At 35.8% G+C, this 20,522-nt stretch overlaps 1 protein-coding gene, 1 long non-coding RNA gene and 1 pseudogene across 3 annotated transcripts; all 3 read left to right on the top strand.

The window, feature by feature from the left end:
• Positions 1 to 7,899: 7,899 nt before the first annotated feature.
• Positions 7,900 to 8,768, top strand: LOC131025027 (uncharacterized). The gene is made up of 2 exons (XR_009102067.1): positions 7,900 to 8,215; positions 8,340 to 8,768. It is a non-coding gene; the product is annotated as an uncharacterized LOC131025027 (long non-coding RNA).
• A 3,987-nt stretch (positions 8,769 to 12,755) lies between these two features.
• On the top strand, positions 12,756 to 15,836 carry LOC131024920 (pentatricopeptide repeat-containing protein At4g02750-like). 2 transcript variants are annotated; one of them, XM_057954481.1, is made up of 4 exons: positions 12,756 to 12,889; positions 13,035 to 13,850; positions 14,130 to 14,954; positions 15,539 to 15,836. In XM_057954481.1, exons 1-3 carry the CDS (start codon positions 12,836 to 12,838, stop codon positions 14,934 to 14,936), a joined length of 1,677 nt encoding a protein of 558 aa, XP_057810464.1. In that variant the 5' UTR covers positions 12,756 to 12,835; the 3' UTR covers positions 14,937 to 14,954; positions 15,539 to 15,836. The 2 variants fall into 2 exon arrangements, with proteins under 2 accessions (XP_057810464.1, XP_057810463.1); XM_057954480.1 differs by lacking the exon at positions 15,539 to 15,836 and having other exon boundaries at positions 14,130 to 14,968.
• Positions 15,837 to 15,925: 89 nt separating this feature from the next.
• On the top strand, positions 15,926 to 16,651 carry LOC131026110 (pentatricopeptide repeat-containing protein At4g02750-like; annotated as a pseudogene).
• Positions 16,652 to 20,522: the final 3,871 nt, after the last annotated feature.

The following is a 20,522-nucleotide window of genomic DNA, read 5'->3' as shown; positions in this document are numbered from 1 at the left end:
ATATCATTCACCACACACACCCACTTCATCTTCCCCAACTCTCCAATCCCAAACCCTAGCCTCCATTCTCTACCATTTTTTCTCTCTTCCACACACAAAAACAACACCAAAATCAAATAAAGAAGGGGAAGACTTGGAAAGGAGCTCATCAAGACTACATGATTGAAGATCAAGATTATAGGATTTGTCTATGAATCTCTATCTCTCTATATCTTTATTTATGTTTTCTTATGACTTGAGATTTGCTTTTATTATGAATATGCTTGGCTAAAATCTCTTATCTTAGGGATTAGATTAGATGGATTTGTAATGGATTGATTTCTTTGTTCAATATATATCTTGATTGTGCTTATTGTTATCTTTTCAAGTCCTAGATTTATCTCTTGTATGATTGGTTGGCCACCTTTTGTGCATTTCTAATTTGTGATTTGAATCGGGAGAGGATAATTACAATAGATTAGGAGTTTGATACATATCATCTCAATAAACCGGGAGGTTGAGAGGTGGGTGAGGGCTTGTTGATCTTTTGTGCTCTTGGGAGTTATAGGTTAGAAATTGACCGGGGACGGCAATTATGACCCATAATCTACTGTTTTAGTCGTCCGGGAGGGGGCTAGAACTAGTGGGGAGATCGCCCTAGATAAATAGGCCATATTAAGATTAATATTGCTTTAGATTGAAGTTCATTACGATCCATCGAAATCTAGTCCCTAGGATAACTTTCCTTTGAGTCATTCCCCAATTTATTAACTAAGTTTATGTTATTGTTATTTACTTTGCTTGCTTGAATTTAGCTTTGTTTTAGTTTTCAATACCTCTTGAACTTTGGTTGTCTAAATAGATTGAAAACAACTTATTAATAATATTTAGAAGTTTAAATTCATCAATCCTTGTGGAATACGACCTTGCTTCCCTTATATTGCAACTACACCGTACACTTGCGGCGTGGTGAAAATAATAGCGAACAAGTTTTTGGCGCCGTTGCCGGGGATTGGCTTAATTTTTACTTTTGTTATTATGAAAAGTTGTTTTTGTCTAATTTAGATTTTTTTTTATTAGTTTATTTATATGTTTATTTACTTTTGCTAGAGAAAATTGCCGCACAACCGAAGAAGTGGCACCAAAAAGAAATTAAATGGATGATGGAAGGAATGAGTTGGTTGAGGAACTCCAACTACAATTGGCGATGATGCAACTTAAGTTGCGTGTTTTAGAAGCCAAAAGAAATTGTAGGCAACCATTGATCCAAGAAGCCTTCCAACCAACACCTTCTTATGGTGAGTATTATGACATGGGGTGCAATGCTATAGAGTGGCAATCGCCATTGGAGTATGAAGACCATTTCAATAGTTGGAATTATGAAAATTCTTATTTCACTCAAGAAGGCTTTCAAGGAGGAAATTGGTACTATCAAGAGGAGAAACCGAATGTTAGAGACGATCTTCTACAATGCTTCATAGCTACACAAGCTTGGATAGAAAAAAGTCTAGCAAAATCGGAGGTTATGCTAGATGAGCAAAGGAGGTCTTTGGCTACCACTATGGAAAATCAAAAGCGAATTGATGATTTGTGCATGGCCATTAGCCTACGGAATGGAACCTTGTATGAGGAACCAATGCCGATGCTAAGTGAAGAGCCTCAAGAAGTTGAAGAAGAGTATAAAGAAGATGAGGATCAATTCTCCAAACCCCTTGAAGTCGAGAGCCCAACTTTTCCAACGCAACCTCTACAATTCCAAAAAGATGAAGATTTCACAAGCTTTAAAGAATGCAAAGTCAAAAATTTTGTCGATCCTTACCTCGACATGGGCGATTCTATGAAGGCTTGCTTCTTTCACTTTTATTTATCTTCATCTTTTGATTTTCACTTTGATTTGTCTAATAAGGAATTGTTTGAGTGTGGTGGTACTCTAGATGGTGAACGAGATTACCATGACGCCCGGGATGTCTCAAGAATTGCAAAGCCACCATATTTTTGGGTCGCGGTGGATGGAGCATGCAAATTTGATGAGAAATGGCCACCGCCTAAGCCTCCACCTCGTTTGTGAGTACGAGACAAGTAACCATTTTCTCCTTCATCCAAACTTATTTCTCCTTTGTGTGAAATAAGTTTGGGGGGAGGGTGAAGACGGGTTACTTATTTCATTTATCCGTTGTTTATTTATTTTATTTTTTTTCTTGTTTAGTTACTTTAGTTTAGTTATTTTACAATAATTAGTTTTGTCTATGTTTTTGAGCTTTTCCTTGTCTTTTATTTTTGAGCTTGATTGTTGAAAAACATGAGTTGGATGAAATGTGTGTTGGGCTTATGATATGAATGTTGTTTTTGAAAAGAATTTGTTGTGTTTCACTTGTTGATTTTACATGTAGAGTTTGAACTTGTGACAAATGAGCTAAATGTTGTACCTCCAAGAACTTGAAAACGAAAATGAGCTTGTGAGAATTGAGCCTTTGATTGTCATACATTTACAATCTCATTTTGTTCTTGAGTGTAAATCGATTGAGCATGTATGTTGGTCTCTAGAACTTGCCATGAGTCATCTCTTGAAAATAAAAGTAGATGTGTTGTTAATATTGAAGTGATTTAAGGCCATCTTTGTTAGCCACTTGACCCCAATTGTGCCAAATTCTCATATGATCCTAGTTTACCCCTTTTGTGCCTTGTAGCCTTTCTTTGAATGAACCAATGATAAAGGGGTAGAACTTAGAGTATTAGTGATTGCTTTGATGAAGAAAAAAGTTTGGGAAATGATTGAAATTGCTTATCAAGCTTTGATTGTGTGAAAATCACTAATCCCCTATGAGCTCAAAAAGAAAAAGAAATGAAAATGAATGTGAATAAAAGAGCATAAAGGGGAGTGCTTTGCCTTTTGAATCATAGCCATGATAGATATCACTAAGGATGAAAAGATGAAATGTAGGGATTTTGGTTTTTGATTGATAAGAGAAATGGTGAAGTTGATTTGTTCATTGTGATTGATAGATTGTGGGATGAGTCACTTTGCCTTAAAAAACTACTCACCTTACCAAAGAGCCCTCATTACAACCCAATGAAAGCCCTTTTTGATCTCTATTTACAACACATCGAAGCATAGAGAGTTAGGACAAATGGCAAGCCTATGGTAGATTGCATGCATTGTTTCGAATTGAGTGTAAACACGTCCATTCTAAACACTTGAGAGTCGAGTGCATCATTGAAACATTCACCTTGTGAGGATTCAAGCTTGGAGGCTATAATGTTGAACTTACTATCACTTGTGACTTCTTGAAATGCATATCTACTTGTGATACACTAGTGAAATATTTTGAAAAAATTGAAGCCCTTGAAATGACACCAATTCATTCTCACATGTTTGTTATCTTTTATTTCTCTTCTCTTTGTTGTTTGGGGACAAACAACGCTTTAAGTTTGGGGGGTTGACAAACATGGTTTTCGTACCTCAATATCGCATGAATTGTTGTCATTTTCCCCCATGAATTGATTGCTAATATGTGTTTGTATCCCAATTTTGAGTTTTGTTGAGTTTTGATTCCTTGGTGTAGTTTTGGAGTGATTTCAGGGAAAATAAAGGATTAATTGGAGGATTTTGAAGACATGAGATCGAAGTACGTCTCGATAGGAATTCGTGAGCGCAAACGGTGACCAAATCCGAGTCCGGACGAGGGAGAACGGAGCCGAACAAGCGGACTGCGCATAAAGCCCAGGCCCCCGCGGTCCGGGCCGCGGCCACGGGCCCGACCGCGGGCCTCTGCTCCAAAATTGCCCAGTAACCCGCGGCCACGGGCCCGACCGCGGGCCTCTGCTCCAGAGCAGTCCAGAACGTTTTTGACAGTCACCCGCGGTCCGAGCCGCGGCCGCGGCCCATGACCGCGGCCTCCCCTGCTTCCAGCCGCGTTTTCAACCGCGGTTCATGCCGTGACCGCGGGGAAGAGGCGGGGATCCGCCTTTTGGTGGGCCCAGACGTGATTTTTAGCCCAAAACTCCATTTTTCCCCTCTTTTCTCATATCATTCACCACACACACCCACTTCATCTTCCCCAACTCTCCAATCCCAAACCCTAGCCTCCATTCTCTACCATTTTTTCTCTCTTCCACACACAAAAACAACACCAAAATCAAATAAAGAAGGGGAAGACTTGGAAAGGAGCTCATCAAGACTACATGATTGAAGATCAAGATTATAGGATTTGTCTATGAATCTCTATCTCTCTATATCTTTATTTATGTTTTCTTATGACTTGAGATTTGCTTTTATTATGAATATGCTTGGCTAAAATCTCTTATCTTAGGGATTAGATTAGATGGATTTGTAATGGATTGATTTCTTTGTTCAATATATATCTTGATTGTGCTTATTGTTATCTTTTCAAGTCCTAGATTTATCTCTTGTATGATTGGTTGGCCACCTTTTGTGCATTTCTAATTTGTGATTTGAATCGGGAGAGGATAATTACAATAGATTAGGAGTTTGATACATATCATCTCAATAAACCGGGAGGTTGAGAGGTGGGTGAGGGCTTGTTGATCTTTTGTGCTCTTGGGAGTTATAGGTTAGAAATTGACCGGGGACGGCAATTATGACCCATAATCTACTGTTTTAGTCGTCCGGGAGGGGGCTAGAACTAGTGGGGAGATCGCCCTAGATAAATAGGCCATATCAAGATTAATATTGCTTTAGATTGAAGTTCATTACGATCCATCGAAATCTAGTCCCTAGGATAACTTTCCTTCGAGTCATTCCCCAATTTATTAACTAAGTTTATGTTATTGTTATTTACTTTGCTTGCTTTAATTTAGCTTTGTTTTAGTTTTCAATACCTCTTGAACTTTGGTTGTCTAAATAGATTGAAAACAACTTATTAATAATATTTAGAAGTTTAAATTCATCAATCCTTGTGGAATACGACCTTGCTTCCCTTATATTGCAACTACACCGTACACTTGCGGCGTGGTGAAAATAATAGCGAACAAGGTCCCACTTATCTTGAGACATTTCCCTATTTGTCAAAAGTTTTACTCTTTATTCACTTTTTCACTTACACACAAAACACTATTTTCTTAATTCTCGTGTCCAAAAAAAAGGTCTCAAAATGGCCGGGATGGAGATCTGCAACAATTTATTTCTGGAACGAATATACTAGCTAGTAAACAATTAATGTTGATGGGAATTGTCTTGGAGAAAGCATATATAGAGAAAATAGTGTGGAAAGCAAGCGATACAATTCTTGATTGGATGTGGGCCGAGGTCTTCCTAAGCCACCTACCTCCCATCTTAATTTGAATTAATTCTGATCTAAATCACTCTTAATTTTAATTTCAGCTATACTGCCTACTGCTTCTTGCTTATAGCTAGCCTTTTTAACGTGTGTGTGCACATTTATATACACATGGAGAGAGAGAGAGAGAGAGAGAGATGCATGGCTGTATAGAGATTCTGTTTAACGTCTCGACAAGGTGTTTTGTTGGTTTTAAAAGTGAGAGGGCTGTCGCTGAATTGTGAAGCTCTTCCTCGTGTGGTTTTGGATTTTGCTCAATTATGGAGATTAGGTGTAATTTATATATGGTAGCTACAGCTAATTAACATAGGGATAATTAATTAACTTCATTTTTTTCTAATTAAGTACACCCCATGCAATAATTTCTAATTCTGTGACTGCGATGCACCATCTTATTACTAATTTACTCCTACGTGTCAAATTTGTTAATGAGTGGCCAACGAAATTATAACTATATATAGTATAATTTTAATAGTAATAGTAATACTCCCAGTCCCAGAGAGGAATATATATATTTATTGCTGTAAGTCCTCTGGAGTTGTATATATAATTTTATTACTATAAATCCAGCTATGGAAACGAGAAAAGCTCATAAATGGATTGTTTGAGATGAAAATAGGGTATATATGCAGATTTCCATCACCCCAACTTACGACAGCTTGAAATTTCTGAGAAAATTCAAGATGGGTACCAACATCAACATGGATTATTATATCTACAGTAGATTGTGGTGTGATTTGCTGCTGCTTTTGGACTTTCCCAGATATATCCATTCAATTTACTCACTGCCAATAAACAACAATGTTCCATCTCTCTCTCCAAAACAAAAAGGTTATAGCTAGCTAGGACAAATTATCATAATAAGATTAGTTTTGTAATTTTGTTGTGTATATATACAAACCGTACCGGTCTCCATGAAGTTGGATTATTATTATTATAGTACTTAATTTGTTACATTTAAGTCGAATTTCAATTACTTTTTGTCTTTTAACGATAGAGAGATGAGAATTCTTAATTAATATTCCCCATCCTTAATTGCCAGTGAATTACAATATTTGGATAAAGTGTTAAATTGTCCCTTAAATTATTGTTATTTTGTAGTAATAAGAAAGACACATCGAAATGATGTCTGCTAGAATAGAGGAAACATGGTAGCAATAATGATTGGGAGGTGATGGCAATGTTCCCAACACCCCGCCGCCAAATTGCTTCTTTGTCCTCAATCATAACCTTGCCCTATATATATACAATTAATCCTATCACCTCAAAAATCATCAAATCTCACAATCACTTAATTATAAAAAGAAAAAAAAAAGAAGACGATGAGGAGTAATGGCAACGAAGCCAAGGGTGGTGCTGCTGCGTTGAACAGAAGGTTGAAGAAGAGAAGAGCTATCCCACAGAGAGGGCAGATCAAGCTCAAGATACTTCAATCGTTGGTGTCTATGGTTTCACCTCAATATTTGAATTCTCCTAGGAAGAAATCTCACTACTAGCTAATTAATTAACCATCTCTTTTTGTATCATTAATTTCCTCTCCTCATTGTCTTTCTCTGTAGTTTAGCAGTTGTTTTTACAATAAATCTATGCAGCCACATTGTGGGCACCCACACACTAATATAATAAGGATAATCTTGATTTATTTAATTTATTTTTTTAAATAAAAATAAGATTTAGTTATTTTATTATATTCTCTACATTGTACTTATTTTTTTAAATCTTTTTTGCATTTTTTATTTTTTATTTATTTTTTAATAAAAATAAAAAAGTTATCAAAAAATTGCAAAAAAAATATTATAATGTAGAGAATATGATAAAATAACTAAATCTTATTTTTATTTTAAAAAATAAGTTAAATAAATTAAATTATTTTCTACTTAAGTAAATTGTGGGTAGCCACAATGTGGCTATTTAGTTTCTCTTGCTCTTGTTTTTATTCTCTTGCATGCGTCTAGTTTCATCATCATGTGGGATTTGTCAATCCGGCCGTTGCATAATGTTATGATGAAATTTTGAGAATATATTACACATTCTTTCCAACCTAAAATACATAGGAAGAGGGAGTTGGAGAAATTACATAATTGTAAGATATTTAACATGTGCAATAGTTTATGTCTCAGGTATTATAGTTTTGGATCTTATCAAATAGGCGTGACGTGACAAATGACATAATTTCTTTCATTTAAATAATACGAAGTAATTAGATGATGTTGTACTAATTACAATACGTTTCTATTCATGACTTTAAAAAGAATATCTCTTATGCAGGAATCTGCATTTTAATTGAATTCATGTGTGTTGAATTCGTGGGTTATTGAATTCCTATGTAATCAAATTTAAATTTGATGAAAATAAAATATCTCTTTTAATTAATAAATTGTTAATTTATCATTTAATCGATAACTCTCTAAAATAATAGTATAATTTTACAATACCAACAATATTAATTTCTAGAGGGTTCTACTGTATCCATCAAATAAATTGCATATTAGAAAATTGCCTGTAAATCCATAACGTATTATAGGATTTGGAAATTGCACCTATTTTCAAAAATCGACCACACAATCATAACCTTTCATTTTCTTCTAAAATTTGTCCAATGATCGACTTTTTTTTACGTGGACATCGAAAATTGACACAGAGGCGGCCAAAAATGACATAATGGTCGCCGAAAATGACACTTAGACGCAAAAATGACATTTGAAAAATATTATAAAAAATAAACAAGAAAAAACCCTACCACATCATTTTCCCCCTCCCCCGCCCCCCATACCCTAATTTCCCCTGCCCCCTGCTGCCGCCGCTGACCCTTCCCCCTGAAACCAGTCAGTCCCTTCCCCATACAGAAACAACGTTGTCTCATCCCCCACATAGAAACACTGCCGACCCCTTCCCCTGAACCAGCCGAGGAAAACATCTTTCACCTTCGAGCGGCGCAGGTAAGGATGTTAAATTGCGAGATCAGCCTCGTATTGCAGGCTCCTACATCGACGAGGAAAACGTCCTTTACCTTCGACGGCTCCACTCCTCCACCAGCCTCTAATTTTAAAGCTGCTGATGCAGATGTTGGAGGTGTCGAAGAAGTTGAGGCTCAAGGCCACTGAAGCCAGTGCCATCTGCACGCTGGTGGAGCTGATGCTAGAATCGAGCATCAGGTAAGGCAGCGACTCAACCTCATCCCATCGTCCTTGGTGAAATTTGAGGGGGGCGATTGGGGGCGGCGGCGGCGGCGAGTGGGCCGGGGTAGGGAAAATTAGGGTTGGGAGATGGGGGAAGGGGAAAGACGATTGGGGTAGGGGTTTTTGTTTCTTTTTTTTTAAAATATTTTTCATGTCATTTTAGAGCCCAAGTGTCATTTTCGGTCGCTTCTGTGTTATTTTCAATGTCTTTATAGGAAAAAACTGATCACCGGATAAATTTGAGAAGAAAATGAAAGGTTATGGATTGTGTGGTCGATTTTTGAAAATAGGTACAATTTCCAAATTCGAGAAAACGTTATGGATTTACAGGCAGTTTGTCCAATATTGTATATTTAATATTTTAAATTACAATTATGAAAACGTGATGCTTTCGCTACCAAAAAACTTGCCGGACACCGACGGAAAATAATCCGTCGGTGAGTAGCTACGAAACAACGGCGAAATTCCGACGAAGATGTTTTTAAAAGTTTACCGACAGATTATTTCCGTAGCTAATCATTCCGTCGGTAATCCATCGATAAATTCAGTGATTTTGTGCTTATTAAAATTTAATAATTATTTTAAAATTTTATCGACAAAAAATAATCTATCGTTAAATATTTTTTTTTTAATTTTTTTAATTAATCCGTTGGTAAATATTATTAATTTTTTTGTTATTTTTATTTTATTTTTTAAAAACTATTTTTATTATTTTTGAATTAATATTCTATTTTATTCTTATTTTTAAATTATTGAGAATATTTTAAAATTTATTGTTATTTTCAGCAATAATATTTTCTTTTTTTAATGGATTAAGTATCAAATAAGCCCCTAACGTGGAGCCCCTTATTACGTCTAACACCCTATGGCAAGGGGTGTGTCAACTAAGCCTCTAAACTACTTAATTTCGGACAATTAAGCCCTTCGCCCTAACGCCTACTTAACTCCATTTGTTTGTTTTGTATTTTTTTTGTTTTTTCGGTAGGTCCCACCATTTAACCCAATCATCTCCTTCGCCGCGGTCGTTTCTCCGCCACCGCCCCATTCGAGCGCTACATAATCGATGCTCACAGAATCCTCGCCGATGCATTGGATTCCGAAACCAAACACACTCAGATGATCCTCTTAATTTCTGTATAATCATCATTTTTTTTCTATCTAATCGATGGTGTGCAGAGGCCAGCAGCCCCAACTTATTTCCCTTTCAAATTGCAACACACTCCCAGCGATCACGAGCGTGTCACATTGACCATGGAGCTCGACGAAGAGGAAATTAAGGTCACGCTACTCGGCAACGACCAAAATCAGAACGATTGCTCCGATTCCGATGAGGAATCTCCCGCGAGATCTGCAATCGATCTGATAATTGAAATCTCCAAACCAAATGGAAAATCAATGAAATTTTTCACCACTGCTTCTGCTCATAAAATTGAGATCCAGAGATTCATAATGAGATCCACGAGCCTAAGCTTCAACAGCCAAATCGCCGCGGAGAAGAGCAGAGACGACAACGAAGAAGACGAAGATTTCAAATTCTCACTGGTGCGCGAGGATTTCAAGGAGTTTTCAGCCGAGGATTTCATCTACGACGGCAAGCTCGGCCCGATCTTTTCGGTGTTCAACCGCGATCTCCTACTGCGCGACGGCGACGGCGGAGACGATTAGTGCGAATCGAGCATTCAGGTTCCGCTGAGTCAGCTCCTCCTCGAAGATCGCGTCAACGACGTCAATGATAATCTGTCGTCGGAAGCTGACGAGCTCGAGAGCATTCCGATCGGCACGTATTTCGTTTGGCTGCTGAAGGCGTCGGATCTCCCGTCGCCGAGTCGGTGTAAGAAGCTGAAGAAAATTATTCAGAATTGGTGGGGCCCACCGAAAAAAATAAAAAATAAATAAAAGATTAAAAAAACAGATGGAGTTAAATGTCCGTTAGGGCGAAGGGCTTAATTGTCCGAAATTAAGTAGTTTAGGGACTTAGTTGACACACCCCTTGCCATAAGGTGTTAGACGTAATAAGGGGCTTCACGTTAGGGGCTTATTTGATACTTAACTCTTTTTTAATAAACGATAATATTAATTTTTTTTATTATTTTAAATTTGATTGTATATTTACCGTCATTCTTTCGTCGGCACCACAAGTCTTAGATATCATCTCGACATATTATAAGGTTATAAATAAATGATATTGTATATTGAAATATAGTTTAAACGAATTAATAGGTGCTAGTTATATCAATAATACGCGTGTTCTGTACTGCTCACCACTCGAAATGAACTTTAAGGTTAAGTGTGCTTGACTTAGGTCACAACTAAGTTGGGTGACCCACTGGAAAGTTTAAGATGGGTGACCCACCAGAAAGTTCGTCTTAACGTATATGCAATTAAGTTCAAAATACATTATAAATATCAAAATACTTGTGGGGTATAAAGCTAGATTGATTAAAAAAAAAAAAAAAAAAACCTCGCTAATACCGACGGTCATTTCCATCGCTGATTTCAGACGACGCCGACGTCGTCGCGTGCTCGCCTACAGACGGTCCGTCGTCCTTTCCGTCGGTAATTTAACGACGGAGGCGAAATTCCGTCGATAAATTTTTTACCGACCACTTACACAGCGACACACGACGGTCGTCGTTGATCCGTCGGTATATGGCATTACCGACGGAATTTATGACTTTATCGACGGAAAATTCCGTCGGTAACGGCCAGATTCTTATAGTGTTTCAGTCACTAGGTTAAACTCGATAATCCAAATTATATTGCAATTTTTATAATCATTTAGCTAAAATTACAAGAAGTAATATTACAATATTTTGGGTTGGGTCCCGGTAGTATGTGGTACTAAATCTAGACCACACATTTTATACATATGACGCCCTAAAAACGCGGCATGTGGTAGAGGGCTTCCAAGGCCTTCAAAGGCAAAATACGCGTAGGGGTAAAATCGAAAAAAAAAAATTCAGATATAATTTTGTTGTAATCTTTTGATGCTGGTATGTTTTTTAATTTCTTCTTTTGTTCACACTTTTTGTCTGAAACATTTTTTTCTATATTTTTTTTAGAATAGTTTTTCTGTATTTATGTGACAGTTTATTCTTTTTTTTTTTTAGAAGAAAGATCCATTTTATTGATAATAAACGCATGGCAAACAAAGAAGACACTCTACAAAGTTCGGAGGTTCATCCCATTCATATATACGTAGTAGTAAAATTCAAAGAAGCTCTAGCAAACTTACGAGCAACAAGATTACTCGCCCTACTAATGTGCTAGCTTAGCAATAACCCGAAACCCGAAACCAATCGGTGCAACCTCCTGTCTGTGAACAGTGAGGTCTCGGGTTCAAACCCCACTGCTCCCCCTCCCCAGCTCCCCCAAGTCAAAAAAAAAAAAATTAACATATTTTTAAAGAATATTTCATGTACTTTCTTTTTATGTGTAAATATTTTTACTTTTCTGGTAGATAAAAAATTAAATAAAAGGAGCAAAAGAATATAAAAAGTATTAGAGCATATTCTAGGAATACGACTCAAAAATAGCATATATGGCAAAAATTATTTATTTGCTTAAGAATCTATCTTGATCTTTTCATATTTTTTTCCTTTTCTTTTTCTTTTTGAATTCTTATTTTTCTCTTTATGAAACGGCGCAATTGATTTATCTTTTTCGCCTTTTTATGTCAAAGTTCAAACATGTTTTAATCTTTATTGATTATATAATTTTAGTTTTAGAGAGTAAATTATAGAATTACTATTGAATTCGATATGTAGATATGAATACATATTATTTAATGACATGCATATATTGGGATTTGAAAAATTTATTTCTGGTTCGACTGTGATAACATTTAAACCATTAAAGTTCATGAATAAAAGAAGAAAACGTGTTAATCATACACGATTGAATTTGTTAAGTTTTTAAGGGGGTTGTTCAAAATTATTGTTGATTTATTTTATAGAACATGTATATTCTTAATTAGAATAATTAAAGATTACTAATTGATCAGCAAGATAGTCATTTTTAAGTTAAAAAATATTGTATTATGTTCAAAAGTCAAAATTTTAATATGAAATTAATTTGAAATTGATTTAAATTGAGGGATAATTTTGTAGTTATAATAAAATTGCAAGTTTGTTTCAAATTTATATTTTTTCTATTTCTTTATCTTCTTATTTTTTTGTTTTATTTCTTTAATTTTTAGAAAAAGAGAAATTATACTATAACTAATCACTTATAATAGTGAGAAATACAACTAAATAAAATAAAAAATAATTACAAAATAAATCATAAATTTATATTCATTTTATAATCTAGATCTCACTTTTTCATCAGTCCGTTCTAGCGGAGGGAAGAAAGCCTAATTCCCAAATCTCCATAATCGGCATGTCGCTGCTGCTCCGACGCAATCTGCTTCCCTCTTTGCTCTCTTCAGCGCAGGTATGTCTCTCTCCGGCGTCTCCACCTTTCCAAGATAATAAGATTGATTAAATTAGTTTCGATTGAAGATTGTCAATGTTGGATGCCCTAATTCCTCATAGCCCAATTCTCTGAACTGACTAATCAATTACATAATTCCTTTTAGGGGTTTTCTCATTCCATGCGTTTCAGACATCTTCATAGAACAATAACTGATGGGCAGCGTCAAAATACTAGCCAACTCTTCGAACCACCCGCCAATAAGCCGCCGGCGAGGCCTAGCAGCAGCGATTTTACACACTCTGACATGGTGAAATGCACAATAGCTATCAGACACCACATGCGCAAGGGCCAATGCGACACCGCGTTGCTTTTATTCAACTCCATGCCTCGCAGAAGTGAGGTCACCTACGGCACTATGATATCTGGCTACTTTTCCAATGGCGAATCTAATATGGCTCAGCAGCTGTTCGATGAAATGCCTGTAAAAAATTTGGTCTCTCAATGTATAATGATGAAGTGGAATATTAAGTACAACAATCTCAAAGCTGCACGGCTGCTGTTCGATGAATTGCCTGTGAAGGATGTCGTCGCGTGGACCACAATTTTGACTGGGTACATACAGAATGGGTTAATGGACGAGGGCAAGAGAATTTTTGATAAAATGCCTGACAAGGATGTTTTTTCGTGGAACACTATTTTGTCCGGGTATATTCAGAATGGGTTATTGGACGAGGCTATGAGAGTTTTTGATGAAATGCCTGTCAAGAATGCTGTTTCGTGGAACACAATTTTGTCCGGGTACATGCAGAATGGGTTATTGGACAAGGCCAAGAGTGTTTTTGATGAAATGCCTGTGAAGAATGTTGTATCTTGGACCACAATTATTATTGGTTATGCAAGACATGGCTTTGGCGAAGAAGCTCTCCAACATTTCGAATCAATGAAACAAGCGTCTATCCAACCTGACGAACTTACAATGGTAAATTTTGATTGCATTTGTGACTCTTTTTCTTGTTTTTGAAACATAAAGGGCATGTGATACCTTCTTGTTTTCTGATTGCTAATAATTCAAAGCTTAATGAAATTCATAGAGCTATTTGTAGTCTTGCATGACTCGCATTGTACAATTGAACTCAAGAACTAATTTGAGAATAGATAGGGCAGAAATTTTGTCAATTGATATTGATTATTATTATTTTTTAATGTGAAATATTCTTCTCCATTTGTTGATCGCAAGTATTCACTTGTTTTGATTTAGGTTGGTGTTCTAACTGCTTGTAGTCACTCGGGCTTGATAGACAAGGGAAAACATTACTTCTATTCCATGAGCCAAGATCACGGCATAGTGCCAAATATATGTCACTATAGCTGCCTGATTGGTCTTCTAGGCCGAGCTGGGCGCCTCGACGAAGCTCAAAACCTAATGAAAAGCATGCCTTTTGAGCCTAATGCAGTAACATGGAGCACTCTACTTAGTGCTTGCAGGGTTCATGGAAATACAAAATTGGGAGAAAAGGCAGCAGAGATGTTGTTTGATTTGGAACCATGGAACTGTGTGCCGTATGTTACTCTTTCCAACTTATATGCTGCTTCGGGCAGATGGGAAGATGTTAAAAAGACGCGATTAAAAATGAAGGATCAGGGTATTAGCAACAGAAGAGGATACAGCTGGGTTGAGGTGCGAAACAAGATTCATAAGTTTTCTGTTGGAGACTTCACTCATCCTGATAGTGAAAGTATCCGCGCTTTCTTGGAAGAGTTGTATTTGAGGATGAAAGAGGAGGGATATGTCTCCTCCACAAAATCGGCTCTGCATGATGTGGATGAAGAAGAAAAGCAGCATACACTCAAGTTTCATAGCGAAAGGTTAGCTGTTGCTTATGGAATTATGAAGATACCAAGTGGGAGACCTGTTCGCATATTCAAGAACTTGCGCGTCTGTGAGGACTGCCACATGGCGATCAAACACATAGCGAAGATCGCGGGCAGATTGATCATCTTACGTGATACTAATCGTTTTCACTACTTTGAGGGAGGTGTATGTAATTGTGGAGACTATTGGTGAATTCTGATATAAAGCAAGGTAAATTACACTAACTTATCATAGTATAACAGTTTCCTCTTTTTTGGGGGCTTCATGGGACTGTTGTTGTGTATCGAAATATTACACAGCTAGTTGAAGTTTACACAGCCTGTATGTAGCCTAGGGTTATTAGTGTCAGTAAGGTGATCTATAGGGTTAAACGAATGTATTGTCCCTTGTTTTATTTTGTCTCTAACCATAGGCAGATGAGCATTCTTAATCGCGCATCCTTACAAATATGAGAAATTTACCAATAAATTATAAAACATATTGTCCCTTAAATTATTGTTATTTTGTAATGAGATAGACACATCGAAATCATGTCTATTAGAATAGGGAAAACATGGTCGCAATAATGATTGGGAATTTGGGATTGGGAAGTTGCTACCTTAAGAGAATCTTGGGAGGTCAAAGAAATATAGGTGGCATGTTCCCAACACCACCACCCCCGCCGCCAAATTGCTTCTTTGTCCTAAACCACAATGCATAACCATAACCTTGCCCTTTATATATATGTACCCCAACAATTAGTCCATCAGCTCAAAAACCATCAAATAAATTTCACTAACAAGATTATCAATCAGTTAAAAAAAACACGATGAGGAGTATCAGCAACGACACGATGTGTGGTGATGCTGCATTGAACAGAAGCTTGAAGAGGAGAAGAGCGATCCCACAGAGAGGGCAGATCAAGATCAAGATACTTCAATCACTGGTGTCTATGGTTTCACCTCAGTCTATGAATTCTCCTACGAAGAAATCTCACTATTAGCTAAATTAACTACCTCTTTTTGTGTCATTTCCTCTCCTCATTGTCTTTGTCTTCTCTCATTTAAATAATACAAAGTAATTAGATGGGGTACTAATTACTAATTTACTATACGTTTCCTATTCATGCAAGGATATAACTGCTTGTTTTGTTGATTGCAAGTATTCACTTGTTTTGATTTAGGTTGGTGTTCTAACTGCTTGTAGTCTCACGGGCTTGGTAGACAAGGGGATACATTACTTCTATTCCATGAGCCAAGATCACGGCATAGTGCCAAATATATATCACTATAACTGCCTGATTGGTCTTCTAGACCGAGCTGGGCGCCTCGACGAAGCTCAAAACATACGAAAAGCATGCCTTTAGAGCCTGAGGGATCGGGGTATTAGCAATAGAACGGGATATAGCTGGGTTGAGGTGCTAAACAAGATTCACAAGTTTTCTGTTGGAGACATCACTCATCCTGATAGTGAAAGTATCTGTGCTTTCTTGGAAGAGTTGTATTTGAGGATGAAAGAGGAGGGATATGTCTCCTCCACAAAATCGGCGCTGCATGATGTGGATGAAGAAGAAAAGCAGCATACGCTCAAGTTTCGCAGTGAAAGGTTAGCTGTTGCTTATGGAATTATGAAGATACCAAGTGGGAAACCAGTTCGCATATTCAAGAACTTGCGCGTCTGTGAGGACTGCCACATGGCGATCAAACATATAGCTTGTATTTAAATTAGTTGAAAGATAGTCAGAGTTGATGAGTCAGTTATTGAGGGATGGAATGTATATTTCTTGTATGTAGCCTAGGTCTATTAGTGTCACAACCAAAAGTAGGCATATAATTTTGGCCTAAGTGAGTAAATTGGATGAATCTATAAGAATCCGAAAGAAGCCAGAATCTACCATATTATCCATTAATGTTGAGATTTTTCTTGTATCCAGCTGGATTTATAGTGATAAATTACAGGTTGTTATATTAGTTTGTTGGAGTTGTAATCTCTACTTCTTCTATTATATGCCACTATTAAAATATTCGGATAAAAGCTAGTTCATTTGAGCTCGTCAATTAAATTTGTTATGAAGGCTGTTGATCTTCAATTAAGTTTAAAAGCAACACAAAAAGTGGTAATTGGTGTATCTCCTACGCTAATATTTAGAGGGTGTTTGACTAAGCTTATTTAAAAGAACTTATAAGCTCTTGGAGCTTATAAGATGTTTCAAGAGCTTATAAGATGTAATTTTTAAGAGCTTATAAGTTGTCAAAGCGTTTGGATGATTGAGCTTATAAGCTAGAGAGAGAATTTTTTTCTAGAGAGAGAAAATCGAAAAATAATGAACTTGAATGATATATGATGAAAATAATAAATTATAGTTGAAAAATATTTGTAAAAGGATTATTGCATATGAGATTATAAAAAAATAAGTTGGGGTAGAAGAACTTATTTTTTTGGGGAACTTATAAGCTCTTGGAGCTTATTTTTGGAGTTTATAAGCTGTTTATGAGCTTATTTTGCCAAACACTTTAAAGGAACTTATAAGCTCCTAAACAACTTATAAGATGTTTTGAGGAGCTTATAAGCTCAGTCCAACACCCTCTTAGTCGCACGTGATCAACACAATATATTATTTTAAGGGGTAATTGCCCCTAAATACATTACATTTTCCTATTTTTTGGAATTGTACATCACCTTTAAATTCCGCCTTATAATACATAACCTTTCTTTTTCTTCTGGAATTGCAACCATCAACCGGAAAAATGACGTGGATGCCGGAAACGCCACATATACACGCTGGAAAAAAAATTAATTGATGTGGCATCCATGTAGATTTTTTTTTTTTTTTTGCTATTAAATTCGAATTTTCAGAATATAGAATTAAGGCATTAATTTCCTAAATCCTCTAATTTTACAATTTCTCCATTTGCAACAAATTATCGAACAGACGGATCTTTATCGACTTACGCCGAACCCGATGGTTGGCCTGCTGACATCGCTGATCGCAACCTTTCCTCACTAGATCCCACGAAAACAGCAATTTCCCATCACCCCTGCAGTTCTACCATAATCAACAACACGTCAACAATAAATGCATTTAAACCAGTCAAAAAAGGATAATATCAACTAAGTTTTCAGCACAGTAGGCCCTGGATAGAGAAAGCAACCCACGCCAAATGCATAATGAATAAGTCAAATTGTCGGCTTGTTTGCTTTAATTGAGTTTGTGGAATCTATGCAAATTAGTAGTTGATGTTAGGGGAAATATTGCAATCTAAGTTAAATCAACGGCGACACGTTCGTCTCCCTGCCTGGTTCGTCCCGTGCGCCAGAGCCTTGGTCGTCGGTTCGTCGCGTGCGCCGGAGCCTTCGCCGCTGGTTCGTGTTGGTGTAATCGCTAGAGCAAGTGTAATCGCCGGAGCTGTAGCCTTTCTTGGTGTTGGTGTAATCGCTGGAGCTAGGGCAATGTGGAGCAGATCGCTGAACGCTAGGGCGATTGTGGAGCAGATCGAAATTCAAGTCTGGACGCTAGGGCAATTGTAAAAAGTGGGAAATTGTAACACTAAAGAATTTAGGGGAAAATTGGAGATTTGAGAAATTAATGCCTTAATTCTATATTCTGGAAATTCGAATTTAATAGCAAAAAATCAAAAAAAATCAAAAAAATCCTACATGGCTGCCACATCAATTTTTTTTTTCAGCGTGTATATGTGGCGTTTCCGGTATCTACATCATTTTTCCGATTTGTGGTTGGTTGATCATGTGCAATTCCAGAAGAAAAAGAAATGTTATGTATTATGAAGCGGATTTTAAAGGTGATGTGCAATTTCAGAAAATGAGGAAAGGTAATGTATTTAGGGGTCCCTATCATGAGGCGGATTTTAAAGGTGATGCGCAATTATGAGAAAATATAATAATGATGGAGTCCCTATCAATAACTTTTCCTTCGATTGTTTCTGCATGTGCAATGCACGAGATTAATTATAGTTACATAAATACTAAATAGTAAAAAAATTAATTAAAATTAAATTGTATATCATACATCTATACTATATTAAAAAGAGAGTTTTCAATTTGAAATAATTTCAAATTAATTTCTAAATTGAGTGGCAACTTTATAGTTATAATAAAATTGAAAGTTTATGTTTATATTTTTCTTTTTATTTTCATTTTCTTTAACTTCTTATTTGTTGTTACATTTCTTTCCAAAATTGTGAAATTCGATTAATTATAAAATATTTAATATGGATATCAAAATAAAGATCACGATAAAAGCTTTAATAGGATATGTTTTATGAAAATATTTGATTTAAAATGTAAAAAATAAATTTGTTTAAATATTAAAGTTTTATAAATTTCTCTTTCCTCTCTCATTTTTTTGAATAAATATATTTTTAATTTTTTTAACTTATTTTTTTGTTTTTGTTTTTCACAATATCAAATTTTATAATTATGATTTTTTTATTTTTTTTCAATATGTAATTCAAATATATTCAATAAAAATTAATTTTTTATTATATTTATAAGTATAAGTATAATAATTGAATTAGTATTAATTTTATCTAAATATAAAAATTAAAAATATTTTTTCGTGCATTGCACGGGATGCAAATGCTAATATTTAATTAATTATGAATGATTCACTTGTACGTTGTAAACTATGAAATTTAATTAAGTTGATAACTCATTCACTTGTAATTAATCAAGCAAGAAAATATATATTTGATGCGTTGTTAAAATACATTCTCTCTTCCGTCCCAATTGTATAGGGTTATTTTTCTTTTTCGGACGATCCCACGGAGTATGTAGATCAAGCTCAAGATGCTTCAATCATTGGTGTCTATGGTTCCATCAATCTTTGAATTCTCCTAGGAAAAATCCTCACTATTAGTTCATTGTCTTTTGGGATTTATCTATTGGAGAAAATACATATTGTAAGACGTTTGTATATGAAATAATTTTGTCCGATGTATAGTTTAGGATTTTATCAAATTGGTACGCGACGTGACAAATGACATAATTGCTTTCATTTAAATAATACAAAGTAATGAGATGGTGTTTTCTATTCATTCAAGGACAGCGGCGGAGCCAAGAATTTTTATTGGGGGTTGGACTTGTACAGGAGTCGAGGACTAATGCTCTCGACAGTCCATATTGTTCATTTTTTTTCTTACTTAAAAAGTAGGCTTAATATATAGTAATAATAACGAACAAGATCAAATAATTAATTTCAATACATTACAATTAATTTAAGAATAGATACTTGACGAGCTAATGTTTATATTCATCGAAGTTTGTTTCAAATTCTACATTCTCTTTACGAATAATTTCATCGGAGTATAACTCATTATCTACTCGCATTTCTCTTTCCATTGATTCAACAAGTGTGACTAAATCACATGCATGAAGATCCACCTCTACGTTTTTTGGAAGAAAAAAATCGTTCATGAACTAATTTTTATTAGTCATAAACTAATAATTATTGAAATTGACGTTAATCTGTTCACAAATTAAAGTAAATAAAAAAAAATTGGAGAGGGGAGGGGGTGCTTTTAGCCCCCACTAGCCATCCCTTGGCTCGCCACGGTGAAAGGATATAATATAGGGGTGTGCATAAATCGAATTGTCCAATCAAACCGATCAAAAATCAATTGAATTGAGCGATTATCGATCAATTTTTAATTTTGACTCGGCCAATTCAATTAATTTTTTGGGAAAATTTTGACTTGATCATGCAATTGGTTCGATTTTCGTGAATTTGCTTGGTTGAAAATCGAACCGACTGAATATATATATATATATATATATATATAT

This window comes from Salvia miltiorrhiza, chromosome 5 (genome assembly GCF_028751815.1).
Source record: "Salvia miltiorrhiza cultivar Shanhuang (shh) chromosome 5, IMPLAD_Smil_shh, whole genome shotgun sequence".
In the NCBI taxonomy this organism is placed as follows: Eukaryota; Viridiplantae; Streptophyta; class Magnoliopsida; order Lamiales; family Lamiaceae; genus Salvia; species Salvia miltiorrhiza.
Note: the sequence above shows the minus strand (reverse complement) of the source record. Positions and strands in the feature narration are given on the sequence as shown.